Source organism: Microcaecilia unicolor, chromosome 2, assembly GCF_901765095.1.
Source record: "Microcaecilia unicolor chromosome 2, aMicUni1.1, whole genome shotgun sequence".
NCBI lineage: Eukaryota > Metazoa > Chordata > Amphibia > Gymnophiona > Siphonopidae > Microcaecilia > Microcaecilia unicolor.
This window is the reverse complement of record NC_044032.1, coordinates 233,046,290-233,063,162: the sequence shown is the minus strand read 5'-3', so window position 1 is coordinate 233,063,162 and position 16,873 is coordinate 233,046,290. Positions and strand designations below refer to the sequence as shown.

The 16,873-nt window shown below is 43.8% G+C and overlaps 1 protein-coding gene across 3 annotated transcripts in view; it reads right to left on the bottom strand.

Annotated features, from left to right (window-relative positions):
- Positions 1 to 2,372: 2,372 nt before the first annotated feature.
- ERMP1 (endoplasmic reticulum metallopeptidase 1) overlaps positions 2,373 to 16,873 on the bottom strand; it is a 182,226-nt gene continuing 167,725 nt past the window's right edge. Inside the window, exon 15 of one of the 3 annotated variants that reach the window (XM_030193789.1) lies at positions 2,373 to 5,619. In XM_030193789.1, coding sequence (XP_030049649.1) covers positions 5,455 to 5,619 — 165 coding nt within the window. In that variant the 3' untranslated portion in view covers positions 2,373 to 5,454. The remainder of the gene's footprint in view (positions 5,620 to 16,873) is intronic. The other 2 variants (XM_030193790.1, XM_030193791.1) reach the window with 2 other exon arrangements.

The window sequence follows — 16,873 nt, the reverse complement described above, 5'->3', positions numbered from 1 at the left end:
AACAGAAAAAAAAGCTGTTGCCTCTGGCTGCTTGATATGTGAATATTGCATCAAGTATTACATATTAAGGGCATTTGCTTTAAACTTTGTTTTAATTCATTTATCCAGTCCTTAGGATCTACCGAGTCTGCCCAACAAGATAAATTCATTATACATGGTATGCGATACTTTATCTATGTATACCCAAGTTTGATTTGTCCTTGCCATTTTCAGGGCACTGTTGTTGAACTAAAATTTCTGAAGTTAACTTCAAAGCCCCTTAAAATTTACACACTAGCCCACCCATAGTTCTACTGCCTTTCCGTCTCCGGAAAAGGTTTGTTTGCAGATTAATACCTTTCAAATATTTGAACGTCTGTATCATGTCACCCTCGTTTCTCCTTTCCTCCAAAGTATGCATGGTCAGGTCAGCAAGTCTCTCCTCATACAGTTTGCAATGCAAATCCCATACCATTTTTGTAGCTGTTCTTTGCACTGCTTCCAGTCTTTTTACATCTTTAGCAAGATACAGCCTCCAAAACTGAACACAATACTTAAGTGGGGTCACACCACCTCCTTTCTTCTGCTGGGTATATCCCTCTCTATGCAGCCTTCTGGCCAAGGCCATCGCCTTATCGCATTGTTTCTTCACCTCGGACACCATCACCCCAAGGTCTCTCACCTGAGTCAAGCTTATTAATCTCTATTCCACTGCAACATCTAATTAATGCACTACTCTTTCTTGTGTGTGGTTTCCTGCACCACCTAAATACACCACTACAGCACAATATTTAATTTAAAAAAAAAAGCAGCCCTTTTAATGTAGCACACACAAAGCACAATATTTTTTCCCTATAAAAGACACCTAGGTCTAGAAAAGGACATTCATGTTGGAATGTTCACAATATGTACAGAAGCAGCAGTACAGTTGATGGCTGACACATTATGCATGGAGTAGAGGAATAGCTTAGTGTTTAGAGCTCTGGGCTTGCATCCAAAGGAGCCCAGTTCAAATCCCACTGCTACTCCATTGCCTCAGATACTAATTTAGATTGTGAGCTCTCCAGGGACAGGGAAATTCTTGGTGCAAGATCTAACTGACCCTGAGCTACTACTGAAAAAGGTATGAGTGAAATCCAAATAATAAAAATATTTATTTATAAAAGCACTATATTGCAGGTACTATAGAGTTAGGTTCAAACTTCTGATGCTTATTCATAGAGCTTACATTGAGGCATATTTTCAAAGCACTTTGGGAGGCTAAGTTCCATAGGTTTCTATGGAACTTTGGGAGGCTAAGTGCTTTGAAAATGAGCCTGATAGTAACATAGTAGATGACGGCAGAAAAAGACCTGCACGGTCCATCTAGTCTGCCCACGATAAACTCATATGTGTATACCTTACCTTGATTTGTACCTGTCTTTTTCAGGGCACAGACCGTATAAGTCTGTCCAGCAGTATTTCCCGCCTCCCAACCACCAGTCCCGCCTCCCATCACCGGCTCTGGCACAGACCCCGTATAAGTCTGCCCTCCCCTATTCTAGCCTCTCAACCACCAACCCCTCTTCCCCCCGCCACCCAATTTCAGCTAAGCTTCTGTGGATCCATTTCTTCTGCACAGGATTCCTTTATGCCTATCCCACGCATGTTTGAATTCCGTTACCATTTTCATGTCCACCACCTCCCTCGGGAGGGCATTCCAAGCGTTCACCACCCTCTCCGTGAAGAAATACTTCCTGACATCTTTCCTGAGTCTGCCCCCCTTCAATCTCATTTCATGTCCTCTTGTTCTACCGCCTTCCCATCTCCGGAAAAGATTCGTTTGCGGATTAATACTTTTCAAATATTTGAACGTCTGTATCACATCACCCCTGTTCCTCCAGAGTATACATGTTCAGGTCAGCAAGTCTCTCTTTATACGTCTTGGAACACAACTCCCATACCATCCTCGTAGCTTTTCTTTGTACCGCTTCCATTTTTTTAACATCCTTCGCAAGGTACGGCCTCCAAAACTGAACACAATACTCCAGGTGGGGCCTCACCAACATCTTATACAGGGGCATTAAAACCTCCTTTCTTCTGCCAGTCACACCTCTCTCTATACAGCCTAGCAACCTTCTCGCTACGGCCACCACCTTGTCGCAATGTTTCATCGCCTTCAGGTCCTCAGATACTATCACCCCCAAGATCCCTCTCCCCGTCCGTGTCTATCAGGCTCTCCCCACCTAACACATACGCCTCCCTTGGATTTCTACTCCCTAAGTGCATCACTTTGCATTTCTTCGCATTGAATTTTAATTGCCAAACGTTAGACCATTCTTCCAGCTTCTTCAGATCTTTTTATATGACTGAGGTGTTCTATCAACTGTCTCAGCAGAAACATGACAACCTGGTTTGCCAGCTCTGGTTAGACTGCATTATTCTGAAATCAGGGAAGTAGCATTTTCTATGTCCTGTTGTGAAATAAGCTGCCAGAAAAATTATGCCTTCCAGGTGTAACAACATATTTATTTTCATAAGCCTTTATAACTGGTGCTTGAAATGGCATATCTTATAAGAATGTGAAAGATTGTTTAGTAATATAATGTTCTGTTCCTTTTATGCATGTTTTATTGTAACCCACCTAGTTAACAGGCAGGCTAGAACCGAGACATGCACTAAGTGGAGAGAAGTATGTGTAGTATGGAAGCACAGATAGTGGAACAGAAATTTTACAAAATATCACATACCTGGTGAGCCAATTAAGAAACAGAGCTCTAACCCTAAACTTGTTGGGGTATTTTCTCACAAACTCTCCTCCCAAGCCCAAATCCAAATGAGAAGTCAGCCCACACTTCCACCTGACTCAAAGCATATATAAATGCTGAAAAATTTATTTTAGAGTACTGATGCATTGCCTTTGCAAATTACTGTGTCCCCCTATAAATCTGTGCATGCTGTGGTCATATTCCAAAACTGCTACTTATTTGTGTATGGCATTATGTTTTTACACATGCAAATATTCTAAAATCACCTCCATATTGTACAGATTTTTCTGTAGCAACAGTGCAGTAGAATTTATTTATACAATAGAATGCCCAGTAAATCACCCTCAGTACTCTAAGTAGTTTACTGTTTTAGAGGTACACTTCTTTTGTTCACATCAGTGAGGAAAATGTCCCAACTGAATAAAGAACCAGGCAATGGGTGTCTGTTAGAATAAAGGAGTTTCTTGGTATAACAATCCACATGCATTTTTCTTAAAGTAATTGCTTCTGGCACTCCTTCATTTTATTCTTGCACACACAGTAACAGATTTTAGAAAGAATGCACAATGACACAAAGGATAAAAACAAGTCTTACATGTATGCAACAGCACCGAGGCAAGCAGTCTCCAAACTGTATATAAATGCAACACTCATTTCTTCATTTGATTATGGTGCACACTGATTTCAGTTCTAATTACAAATTTCATCCTCAAAACATTATGCATTTTTTTTTTTAGCACAACATACAGCACCTGTTCCTTTGGATTTCCAGTTCAACTGAAGCCCACCTCTGTTGGGCTGCAGCATCATGAGCTTTCATTTAAAACCTGCCAGACATTGCAGAGTTGGTTCTTGGCTAAGAAACACAGATTCACTCACTCCTACACTTTAATGTGACCCAGTAGGTGTTACTGATAAGTAATAGCAGACACACGGCTAGGGGCTATGCTATAAATGCTATCTTCATAGCAGCTCTGGATCTGATAAGGCCCAGGACTTTAACCTGGAATCTTCTACACAGCCTCATACAACACTGCCTGCCAGCTTACCTACCTAGCTTTTACATTCAAGACGAAATTTTGTGAGAAAACACTTGCTAAAGGCAGAAGTAGTGGAGCTAGGGCTTAAAAAACTAAATATGGCATCCTGAACCACAGCTAACAGGCAAGTTCTCTGAGCAAAAATCAATTCAGGTTCTGAGTTCATTACCAAACAGTAACCACTTACATCCAGTCTTTCAGCATTTCACAACTAACTGCAGATCTGCAGCATAAGTGCACAATGAGGTTATGAGAAAGACAGTGCAATGTTTGAGGTTTAATACAGATTAAGAAAATTCCATACCCTTATCCAAAAGCTAAGCACGCTAAAAACATCTAATCAAAATAGCTACAACACAAGACTATAAAACAGAAAAGCCCAACTGCTCAGTGCTTTGTGAATTAGTGGGCAGCAGCCTTTCATGTTACCCACATTCCTATTCTTCACCAGAGCAGTACTTGGTATGGATCAAGATTTGACAATTAAGTAGGGAGCAGACCAGAAGTTACTAGTGTTTAGTTAAATGACTCCAACTCATATTGGTGTCTTCAAAATGTAACAGATTAGCCCCGTATAGCAAAATTCACAAAAAGTAAGTTCAAGAGCCAGCAAGTTAAGGCCAGAATTTCAGCTAATGATTTGCATATTGTGCAGTACCAAGAGGCAAATTCAGAGGTTATTACTCAAAAATAGCCCTCAGACCCTGAAGCAACAGGTAAGCCAAATTGTGCTTGTATATTTAAGACCTACTGGGAAGGCAAAGAAAGAAAACACAGCAGGTGAAAGTGTACTCTGCTCCCTGAGCTACAGCAGGTCATGACGTACAATCAATATTAAGTAGCAGGGGGATAATATGAAAAGTAAAACTGAAACCAGATGCGAGATACAGACCGAAAAGGTTCAAATGTGGCTATTTTAATAAATCTAGAAAATATAAAGCATAAATCTCTTTTTAGGTGGTACTGCATCCCTTTCCTGTTAAAAGTATTGCATATAAAAATCAAATGGTAGCCTGAACTGGGAACAAATGCAGAGGTAGTAGTGAAAGCCCAAAATGGTCAAGAGTTAACTATCAGTGATATATAGTGACCACACATGCCCACTCGATTCTAGAACAATCTCTAGTCTCTGAGGCTACTAGTCAAGGAGTGGCACTGCAATGACTGCTTTATATTTAAAAACAGGAAAAAAAAACCAATGAAAACACAGGAGGGAAATCAAACCATTGATTACATTTCATTATCAACCACTGAGCAACTTTTGTTTCTGTATTTTTTCATCAAAATTAATTGGTTCTAAGGTAAGACACTTTTCCCTCCCTGTAGGTCTGGGAAGCAGAGAGGTTAAAACTTACAATATTGCTGTGTGGAAAAAGGGTGTTTCTCTACTTAATGAATGTATACTTCTTTCCAGGAGAGTAATAGTGGCTACTCATTCAAGAATACAGATAATATAGCCCCAGAGCCTGAATGAACCACTACAAGAATAAACATCTATGAGAGGAATAAATAATAGAGCCCTTCCCCTCACTTGTCCCAATAATGCAATTATTTATGGCCCCTTTCAAGTTATTTTTTTCACAGGTTAAAAGCAGCATTTTTCCGTCATCCATAGGAGTATAGTGTATTTTCTGTGACAAAATTCAGATCACATTGGTATGTTGTTCTTTGTAATGTCCACCCAGCCATTAAAAGACAAAAAGATCATAGGTGCAAACCCAAGAGGAAGGAAAGATCCACTCAGGAAGTTTTTGCTCCAGGGCCTCCAACTGAGGTGAATACTGGTCTTTGCCAAAAAGATAATGGGAGGCTACAGCAACTGCTATTATCCCAGTCAAGTCCTCCTTGTTGACCTGAAAGAGAGGATTACACATACAGGTTAATATCACTCATTTTTTTTTCTCATCTTTATATACAAAATGCAGCATGCTAGAACAGACAGGATGTGAAAAAGTGGACAAGGAGGTCTAGTACCACGACACTGAAGCAACAGCTAAGTAAGTGAAGTGTGAAAGAATGTGAAAATAGATGTAAAGTACTACTACTACTTAACATTTCTAAAGCGCTACCAGGGTCACGCAGCGCTGTACAATTTAACAAGAAGGACAGTCCCTGCTCAAAGGAGCTTACAATCTAAAGGACAAAGTATGCAGACAATCAAATTGGGCAGTCTAGGTTTCCTGAATACAGGTAAATGGTTATGTGCCGAAAGCTACATTGAAGAGGTGGGCTTTGAGCAAGGATTTGAAGATGGGCAAGGAGGGGGCTTGGCGTATGGGCTCGGGAAGTTTATTCCAAGCATAGGGTGAGGCGAGGCAGAAAGGGCGGAGCCTGGAGTTGGCGGTGGTGGAGAAGGGTACTGAGAGGAGGGATTTGTCCTGTGAGCGGAGATTACGGGTAGGAGCGTAAGGGGAGATGAGAGTAATGAGGGGCTGCAGATTGAGTGCATCTGTAGGTTAGTAGGAGAAGCTTGAACTGTATGCAGTATCTGATCGGGAGCCAGTGAAGTGACCAAATCAACTATGAGTGTTGGCATTATGGTACCCTTCAATCTTTATGTATGATCACTGGAACTGGGGTCCAGTCAAACACTTTCCCCAGAGGAATTCTCCTAGCTACCACTTTTCAACCAGTGTCAACAATCTGCTGATACAATGACACAATGGTAGTACTGAAAAGACACACAAAACTAAAATGCCAGAGAAAATATTTACAAAATCTTTCAATATATTAAAGGTTACATAACTGTAAAATGATTTCAAGTGGACTTTGTATTATTACAAAAAACCCATACAAATTTCATATTTCATAGATACTCTCTTTACTGCATATTCAAGATATACCATAAACTTCTGCATCAACTCATTACTGTGTTACACTGTTTCAGTTTTTGAATGTTACTCTTTGAACATAAATATATGTAAGCCTGGTGCTGAAAATCTGCTGCATTTCTGCATTCCATTGGGGAAGGGGGCCCAGTAATTGATGTGACTTTAAGTCTGAATGGCATGGCCTAGCAATTCTGATGTTTCTGGACATACTCTTGGGAGCACATGGCTGAGACAGAAAACAGAGTAACAGTTATGCAGCAGTGGCAGAGAGAGAACTGGTAGCAAGGGAAGAAAAAGCAGAAGAGGGCTATCTGTTGTAGCAAGGGGAAGTGCAACACAATACTTAGAACAGCAGAATTAGCGAACAAGTGCTGAAAACAAAGAAGTAACATTAATCTGGCTTTTCCAATCAACAAAAAGGTATACAAAAGCAGATTTTATAAAAGCTGGAATGCAACACTTCACTGACTGCCAGAGGGTTCCAGCAGCTGTTACTCAGTGCTGTATAATGCCAGTGCATATTTATTTATTTATAGTAAACATGCCAGTTTCAAAAGGGAAGGAAACGGGCGCTAGCAAGGCCATCCCCCACCCTCTCCTCGCTGTTCCAGACTCTGCCCTCCCTCCGTTTTCACCCCCCCCTTCCACGACCCTGTCGACCCCCCTTCTCGGCAAAAACCGTCCCCCGCCGCCGTCCAGTGCCTGTGCTGACGGGGGACCCCAACCCCCGTCAGCCGAAGTCCTGTGCTGCCCTTCGCGGCATTGCTTCTTCAATGATTTTGTGTTCAAGTTCCTCTGCGTGTGTCTGACGTCAGACGCACGCAGAGGAACTTGAACCGAAGAGCACTGAAGAAGCAACGCTGCGAAGGCCAGCACAGGACTTCGGCTGATGGGGGTTGGGGTCCCCCGTCAGCACAGGTACTGGACTGCGGTGGGGGACGGTTTTCGCCGAGAATGGGGGTCGACAGGGTCGCGGAAGGGGGGTCCAGTGGGCTGTAACACGAGGGGGGGGGGGTTTGTTGTATGGAGGGAGGGTGGAGTGTGGAACTCGGGGGCGAGGGGGGGGTCTGTGTTGCCCTGCTCCTGCCACTTGCTCCGACACAGTGGCAGGGAGCGGCGCAATGACAGCTGATTTCCAGGCAGGGGGAGGAGTGTTTCCCTACTCCTCCCCTTGCTTTGGTATCAGCTGTCACTGACGTCAGTGCGTGCCTGCCTAGCAGACCACCTCTGAGGGAGGCACGGTCCCAGGCACATTCGAACGTTGGAGGTGAGAATTATTATATAGGAATTGCTACTTGTATCCCACATTATCCAAATACAAATACATTTATTCAGCTCTATGTGGCTTACATAAGTAATAAACAGTAAAATGGGTTAGGCCGAATGCTGGCATTTTCTCTTACATCTAATCTTCTTCCCAGTTGCTAAAGTACCTCAGTCATTTATGGCCCCTATTCACATTCTCTTCCTAGCCCTTTCCCTTCCTAATCTTTTCCCTCACTCCCTACCTCTCTCCGCTACAGGAACTCACTGCCCATCCATCGACTTCATCACCTCACCTTCTCTCCTACCCTCTTCGCTTCTAATCTCCGCCTCTTTCTTCCGTCCATTTTGCCTTCCCCATTCCACCTAAATACCTCTCGCCTTTGACGCCTTCATGGCCACACCTCTCCAACTCTCCTCCGCTCTCTTTTACTCCTTCTCTTACTCTCAGCCGGTGACATCAATCCCAATCCTGGCCCCCCTCACCAACTATTATCCCAACTCTACAAATCTCACCGCGACCTCTCTAATCTCATCTCTATTTCTCTACTCCCCTCCTCTTCTCTGCCCTTCTCTTGCGCCCTATGGAATGCCCGCTCTATCTGTAACAAACTCGCCTATATCCAGGACCTCTTTATCTCACGTCACCTCCATCTGCTCGCCATAACAGAAACCTGGCTCTGCCCTGATGACTCTGCTTCAGTCGCAGCCCTGTGCCATGGCGGTTATCTATTTTCACATACTCCTCGCCCTGCTGGCCGAGGGGGCGGTGTTGGACTACTTCTCTCTCCCTCCTCCAGATTTCAACCCCTTCTTCCACCTCAATCTCACTGTTTTTCCTCCTTTAAAGTCCACTCTATCCGCCTTTTCTCTCCTCTGCCTCTTCGAATAGCGGTCATTTATCATCCCCCTGATAAGTCCCTTTCATCCTTTCTCAGTGACTTTGACGCCTGGCTTGCCTTCTTCCATGATCCTTCCTCCCCCTCTCTCATCCTTGGTGACTTTAATATTCCTGCTAATGATCCTTCCAACTCTTATATTTCCAAGTTTCTCGCTTTAACGTCCTCCTTTAATCTCCAACTATGCTCCACCTCCCCCACTCATCAAAATGGTCACTGTCTTGATCTCATCTTCTCCTCCAACTGTTCAGCCTCTAGTTTCCTTGCCTCTGATCTTCCCTCCTCTGATCACCATCTTATAACTTTCACACTTAAATCTCCTCCCTCCCAGTCCCGTCCTATCTTATCTAATTTATCTAGGAATCTTCACAATATTGACCCTTCATCTCTATCCTCCCATGTTTCAAACCTCCTCTCTACTGTGGCACCATCCACATCTATCAACGAGGCTGTTTCTTCTTACAACAATACTCTATCCTCTGCCTTAGACACTCTTGCACCTTTGATGACCCGCCCTGTAAGGCGTACAAAACCCCAACCTTGGCTGACTTCTAATATCCGCTACCTACGTTCCTGTACCCGCTCTGCCGAACCCCTCTGGCGGAAATCTCGGGCCCTTGCTGATTTCTTACACTTTAAGTTCATGCTGACCTCCTTCCAATCTGCTCTTTTACGTGCCAAACAGGACTATTATATCCAACTGACCAACTCTCTTGGCTCTAATCCTCGACTTCTCTTCACCACATTGAACTCTCTCCTCAAGGTGCCCCCTCCCCCAACTCCCCCTTCATTATCTCCTCAGACCCTTGCTGAATTCTTTCACAACAAGGTTCAAAAGATAAACCTTGCTTTCTCTACCTCACCACCTCTCCCTCCACTAGTCCGTTCCCCTCTCTCCTTCCCCTCATTCCCTTTCCTCCTTTCCTGAAGTTACTATTGAGGAAAATACACTTCTCCTTTCTTCCTCAAAATGTACCACCTGTTCCTCTGATCCCATTCCCACCCACCTTCTTAATGCCATCTCTCCTGCTCTTATTCCTTTATCTGTCACATTCTCAACCTCTCACTTTCCACTGCGACTGTCCCTGCTGCCTTTAAACATGCTGTGGTCACACCTCTCCTTAAGAAGCCTTCACTCGACCCTACTTGTCCCTCTAATTACCGACCCATTTCCCTCCTTCCTTTTCTCTCCAAATTACTTGAGCGTGCTGTTCACCGCCGCTGCCTTGATTTCTCTCCTCACATGCTATTCTTGACCCACTACAATCTGGTTTTCGCCCTCTCCACTCAACCGAAACTGCGCTTACTAAAGTCTCCAATGACTTATTACTGGCTAAATCCAGAGGTCAATATTCCATCCTCATTCTTCTTGATCTTTCCGCTGCTTTTGACACTGTCGATCACAGCATACTTCTCGATACCCTGTCCTCACTTGGATTCCAGGGCTCTGTCCTTTCCTGGTTCTCTTCCTACCTTTCCCTCCGCACCTTTAGTGTTCACTCTGGTGGATCCTCTTCTACTTCTATCCCTCTGCCTGTCGGCGTACCTCAGGATTCTGTTCTTGGTCCCCTCCTCTTTTCTATCTACACTTCTTCCCTTGGTTCATTAACCTCATCCCATGGCTTTTCCTACCATCTCTATTGCTGACTCCCCCCAAATCTACCTTTCTACCCCTGATATCTCACCTTGCATCCAAACCAAAGTTTCAGGGTGCTTGTCTGACATTGCTGTCTGGATGTCTCAACGCCACCTGAAATTAAATATGACCAAAACCGAGCTTCTCATTTTTCCCCCCAAACCCACCTCCCCGCTCCCCCCGTTTTCTGTTGTTGGCTCTCTCATTCTCCCTGTCTCCTCAGCTCGAAACCTTGGGGTCATCTTTGACTCTTCTCTCTCCTTCTCTGCTCATATCCAGCAGATTGCCAAGACCTGCCGTTTCTTTCTTTACAACATCCGTAAAATCCGCCCCTTTCTTTCCGAGCACTCTACCAAAACCCTCATCCACACCCTTGTCACCTCTCGTTTAGACCACTGCAATCTGCTTCTTGCTGGCCTCCCACTTAGTCACCTCTCCCCTCTCCAGTCGGTTCAAAACTCTGCTGCCCGTCTCGTCTTCCGCCAGGGTCGCTTTACTCATACTACCCCTCTCCTCAAGACCCTTCACTGGCTCCCTATCTGTTTTCGCATCCTGTTCAAACTTCTTCTACTAACCTATATATGTACTCACTCTGCTGCTCCCCAGTATCTCTCCATACTCGTCCTTCCCTACACCCCTTCCCGTGCACTCCGCTCCATGGATAAATCCTTCTTATCTGTTCCCTTCTCCACTACTGCCAACTCCAGACTTCGCGCCTTCTGTCTCACTGCACCCTACGCCTGGAATAAACTTCCTGAGCCCCTACGTCTTGCCCCATCCTTGGCCACCTTTAAATCTAGACTGAAAGCCCACCTCTTTAACATTGCTTTTGACTCGTAACCACTTGTAACCACTCGCCTCCACCTACCCTCCTCTCTTCCTTCCCGTTCACATTAATTGATTTGATTTGCTTACTTTATTTATTTTTTGTCTATTAGATTGTAAGCTCTTTGAGCAGGGACTGTCTTTCTTCTATGTTTGTGCAGCGCTGCCTACGCCTTGTAGCGCTGTAGAAATGCTAAATAGTAGTAGTAGTAATGTACAATACATGTTATAAAAACTGTAAGAGAAACATTCTTGAAAAAGTAGCAGCAATATGAAAGATCTTGGCTATAACAGATTTCAACATCTAGCAAAGGAATTTATTGAAAAGAAAACCTTGGCATATCTGCACCAAAAGCAGCAGCAGTAAGAGAGCTGTAAACAGGGGGTGTAAGAAGGAGGTTTAACGGACAGGAGATGGCAGAAGCATGCTTGCCCCATTATCTGGCCTAAAGCCAGTAGGCGGAACTTGCTGCCATACAAAGTAATGTATTTTGAGTGTATCAAGATGACAGCTGCTGCGTAGGAAAGCAATTAAACCTCCTTGGGTGTAGACTGTTTCAGCCTTGTCACGTGATGCTGCCTCTCGTCAAGCCTCCTTGGTCAGTTATTAGCCATGGGCCAATTTCTTTAAATAGTAAAGTGACAACAGCAAGAGAATATTAGTAAGTTATATAAAACAGTATCTATTTTGCAGTAAAACTGTCCCATATACGTGCCCAAAGGGGCATGCCACACCCCTTTGGGAGCCACACAGGAGCCAAGAGCAGGAAATTATCACCTACAGTATCCAGATAGGGAAGCAGAAAGGTGGAATAAAAAACAGTAGCTGCCACTAAATGGACCAGGAATAACATGTATAGAATGTTTGTATGTTTCTACGTTTGGGAAGATTGCCAGGTGCCCTGGGCCTGGATTGGCCGCTGTCGTGGACAGGATGCTGGGCTCGATGGACCCTTGGTCTTTTCCCAGTGTGGCATTACTTATGTACTTATGTACAATGTATCAATATTTGCAAGTATTATCTGCCCCTACATCCTCTGAAACTCGTTACAACCTCTCCAGAAGTCTCCTTGTCTCTGGGTGGGAGAACTCCAGCCCCTCAGCCTATTTCTACTAACTCTGAGGTTGTAAAAATTCCCTCAGAAGTAGGAACTGATAATCTCCCCAAGACTTTGAGGCCAGACTCCAAAGAGCAGTCCACAAAACTGACTCTCTCCTGTAGCACCAACTCCTGAACCAGTACAAATGATTTCTACTACACCTAGTATATCTACAGAAGAGCCTTCACAAGGCTCTAAAATAAACATTAGAATCCATATGTTATTATTTGATATTTTATTTATATCCCGCATTAGTCCAAGTAGAACTCAGGTGCTATGTGGCTTACAGAAAGGGAAATGAGACTTGATATACCGCCTGAGGTTTTTTGCAACTACATTCAAAGCGGTTTACATATATTCAGGTACTTATTCTGTACCAGGGGCAACGGAGGGTTAAGTGACTTGCCCAGAGTCACAAGGAGCTGCAGTGGGAATCGAACTCAGTTCACAGGATCAAAGTCCACTGCACTAACCACTAGGCCACTCCTCCACTACAATTAGAAAAGCATGAACATGTTCAAAATATATTAACTGGTATACTTAGTCTCCATCTCTCCTTGCCAATTTTGGACACAGACTATAGAAGTCTGCCTGGCCCGTCCTACTTCCCAACTACTGGCATTGCCGAAGACCATTCCAGCCTTGAACCTGCTCTGTTTAAGCCACTTACAGTACCCAGACCGAAGAATTCTACCTGGCATTGGTCATACTTCCCAACCTCTGAAGCTGCTGTCAAAGCTCACTCCAGTTATGAGTTTAGCTTTAATTAGATTCCACTCTTTTTCTATATAGTGTTCCTCTGTGTTTATCCCACGCATTCTTAAATTCTGTTACTGTTTTCATCTTCACAACCTCCCGCAGGAAGGCATTCCAGGCATGCACCACCCTTTGTGTGGAAAAGTATTTCCTGACATTGCTCTAAGTCTCCAACTAATCAATGAAGCCCTTGCACCCTCTTAAACCACCCGTCCACTAATAACTGCTGATAGCTAACATGTCACTAAAATTACAGTACACAGTTATACTGTAACTGTGTACTGTCCTAATAACTGCCAGTTTGCTGCACTTCAACAGTATGAAGTTTATAGGGATCTGTAGCAATCTGGCTTGTTCAGTTTTTGAAGTAGGTATATTCATTTTCTAGAGCGTGTTGCAGAGTTCTGGTCTCGACTGACCTTTGTACAGTTTTGTATTACTTTATAATATACCTAGTACTGAGAGGGTTCATGTTGCTGCTATTGAGAGCCAGAAACCAAAGTCAAGTAATGTGCTATCTCTCACTGTTACCAATAACCTACCCTTCAATTATGGGCTGCTCATGTCTTTGTCAGTGGGCAAACTTACAAAATCAGCAAGGGATCAAATACTTATTTCCCCCACTGTAGTTCTGCTCTGCATCTATTGTTGACTGAGGGGAAATGCTTGTGCATGCAGAATATATGTTTACAATTAACACCATGATAGGCCAGTGTACAGAGACCTAGGTTACATAATTAACTACTACAATTTTTCCCCAAGTATAACCAGTGATTGCACAGTTTTCTCTTTTTGGATACTGAAGTGGTCATCAACGTAATCCAGGAGTTGATTGCCTGCAGAATGGCCTGGTCTATACCTTTTAGCTTGTTGCATCCCAGAGATCTAGATATACCCTGAGGCCTATCCTTTGGTTACAGAGGTTGGATGCTGGATTCCTCTAAACCAGTGGTTCCCAAACTTTCTCAGGTCACGGCATCCCTAGGCTACACATTTCTTCTCAAGTCTCGCCCCGGCCCCACCAGCATCGAGTCCTATCTTTGCTGGTGGGGATGCCTAAGCCCCACTAGCTGAAGAGGTCCACAGTCCGAGGTTCAAGCTCTATGCTACTTGCACAAGCAAATCTGTAGCATGAAGAGAGTTTATAAACAGCTTGAGAATCTGAAGGTGGACAAAGCTATGGGGCCGGATGGGATACATCCCAGAACAGTGAGGGAACTCAGAGAGGTCCTTGTGGAACCTCTTAAAAGATTTATTTAATAGATCTTTAGAGACGGGAGAGGTACCGTGAGATTGGAGATGAGCGGATGTGGTCCCTCTCCACAAAAGTGGAGGCAGGGAAGAAGTGGGAAACTACAGACTGGTAAGTCTCACGTCAGTGGTAGAAAAAATAATGGAGTCTTTGCTGAAAGAAAGGATAGTTAACTTTCTAGAAGCCAATGGGTTACAGGAGCCGAGGCAACATGGCTTTATCAAAGGAAAATCCTGTCAAACGAATCTTATTGACTTCTTTGGGTGACCAAAGAACTGGATGAAGGACGTGCACTACATGTAATCTACTTGGATTTCAGCAAAGCCTTTGATACGGTCCCCCACAGAAGACTCGTGAATAAGCAGAAGGGGTTGAACGTACGACCAAAAGTGGTGAACTGGATAGGAAACTGGTTGACCAACAGGTGGCAGAGAGTGGTGGTAAATGGAATCGGCTCAGAGGAAAGGAAGGTGAGCAGTGGAGTTCCTCAGGGGTCGGTGCCGGGGCCTATTTATGTATGAATATATGGTTGAATTACTTATTTGAAATGGTTTAATAAGCCTGTCAATATTGAAAAAGTCCAGGTTGACTTAGATGTATGTACATACACTACATAAGGAGGTGGAACATTTAATGTGCTATGATGGTTCCCTTGTGACACTACCACATATTCCTTTTGGGATATAATGGTTGGAACGGGTATGGACTGAGCACATTAATACACAATATAAAATTTTACTTTTTGGATCTCTGTATAGAGATGATAGTGATGATTTTTGCAAATTTATTTTGAGATTTAGTAGTGATTATTTAGACTCAAAAAGAATATTTGTTTGTTCTTCCGGTTGTTTAGCTAGTTAAAATTTAATGCCAAGAAGTGTAGAGTGGTGCACTTGGGGTGCAGAAACCCAAAAGAGAGAAACCGGATAGGAGGGGAGAGATTAGTAAGCTTGACTCAGGACAGAGACCTTGGGGTGTTGGTGTCTGAGGATCTAAAGGTGAAGAAAATGCAACAAGGTGACGGCCATAGCCAGAAGGATGCTAGGCTACATAGAGAAGGGTATAACCAGCAGAAGGTGTTGATGCCTCTCTACAAGTGGTTGGTGAGGCCCCACTTGGAGTATTGTGTTCAGTTTTGGAGGCCATATCTTGCTAAAGATATAAAAAGACTGGAAACAGTGCAAAGAAAAGCTACAAAAATGGTATGGGATTTATGTTGCAAACCGTACGAGGAGAGACTTGCCAACCTGAACATTTAAACCTTGGAGGAAAGGAGAAACAGGTGTGACATGATACAGACATTTAAATATTTGAAAGGTGCTAATGTATTAATAGAGTATTAATAGAACTAAAAAATGAACTTGCGGAGCTACTGTTAGAAATATGCAATCTGTCCCTAAAATCGAGTGTAGTACCGGAAGACTGGAGGGTAGCCAATGTTACTCCGATTTTTAAGAAGGGTTCCAGAGGAGATCCGGGAAATTATAGACCGGTGAGTCTGACGTCGGTGCCGGGCAAGATGGTGGAGGCTATTATTAAGAATAAAATTGCAGAGCATATACAAAAACATGGACTGATGAGACAAAGTCAGCACGGATTTAGTGAAGGGAAGTCTTGCCTCACCAATCTAATGCATTTTTTTGAGGGGGTAAGCAAACATGTGGACAATGGGGAGCCGGTTGATATTGTATATCTGGATTTTCAGAAGGCGTTTGACAAAGTGCCGCACGAAAGACTCCTGAAGAAATTGCAGAGTCATGGAATCGGAGGTAGGGTATTATTATGGATTAAGAACTGGTTGAAAGATAGGAAGCAGAGAGTAGGATTGCGTGGCCAGTATTCTCAGTGGAGGAGGGTAGTTAGTGGGGTCCCGCAGGGGTCTGTGCTGGGTCCGTTGCTTTTTAATGTATTTATAAATGACCTAGAGATGGGAATAACTAGTGAGGTAATTAAATTCGCCGATGACACAAAATTATTCAGGGTCGTCAAGTCGCAGGAGGAATGTGAACGATTACAGGAGGACCTTGCGAGACTGGGAGAATGGGCGTGCAAGTGGCAGATGAAGTTCAATGTTGACAAGTGCAAAGTGATGCATGTGGGTAAGAGGAACCCGAATTATAGCTACGTCTTGCAAGGTTCCGCGTTAGGAGTTATGGATCAAGAAAGGGATCTGGGTGTCGTCGTCGATGATACGCTGAAACCTTCTGCTCAGTGTGCTGCTGCGGCTAGGAAAGCGAATAGAATGTTGGGTGTTATTAGGAAGGGTATGGAGTCCAGGTGTGCGGATGTTATAATGCCGTTGTATCGCTCCATGGTGTGACCGCACCTGGAGTATTGTGTTCAGTACTGGTCTCCGTATCTCAAAAAAGATATAGTAGAATTGGAAAAGGTACAGCGAAGGGCGACGAAAATGATAGTGGGGATGGGACGACTTTCCTATGAAGAGAGGCTGAGAAGGCTAGGGCTTTTCAGCTTGGAGAAGAGACGGCTGAGGGGAGATATGATAGAAGTGTATAAAATAATGAGTGGAATGGATCGGGTGGAT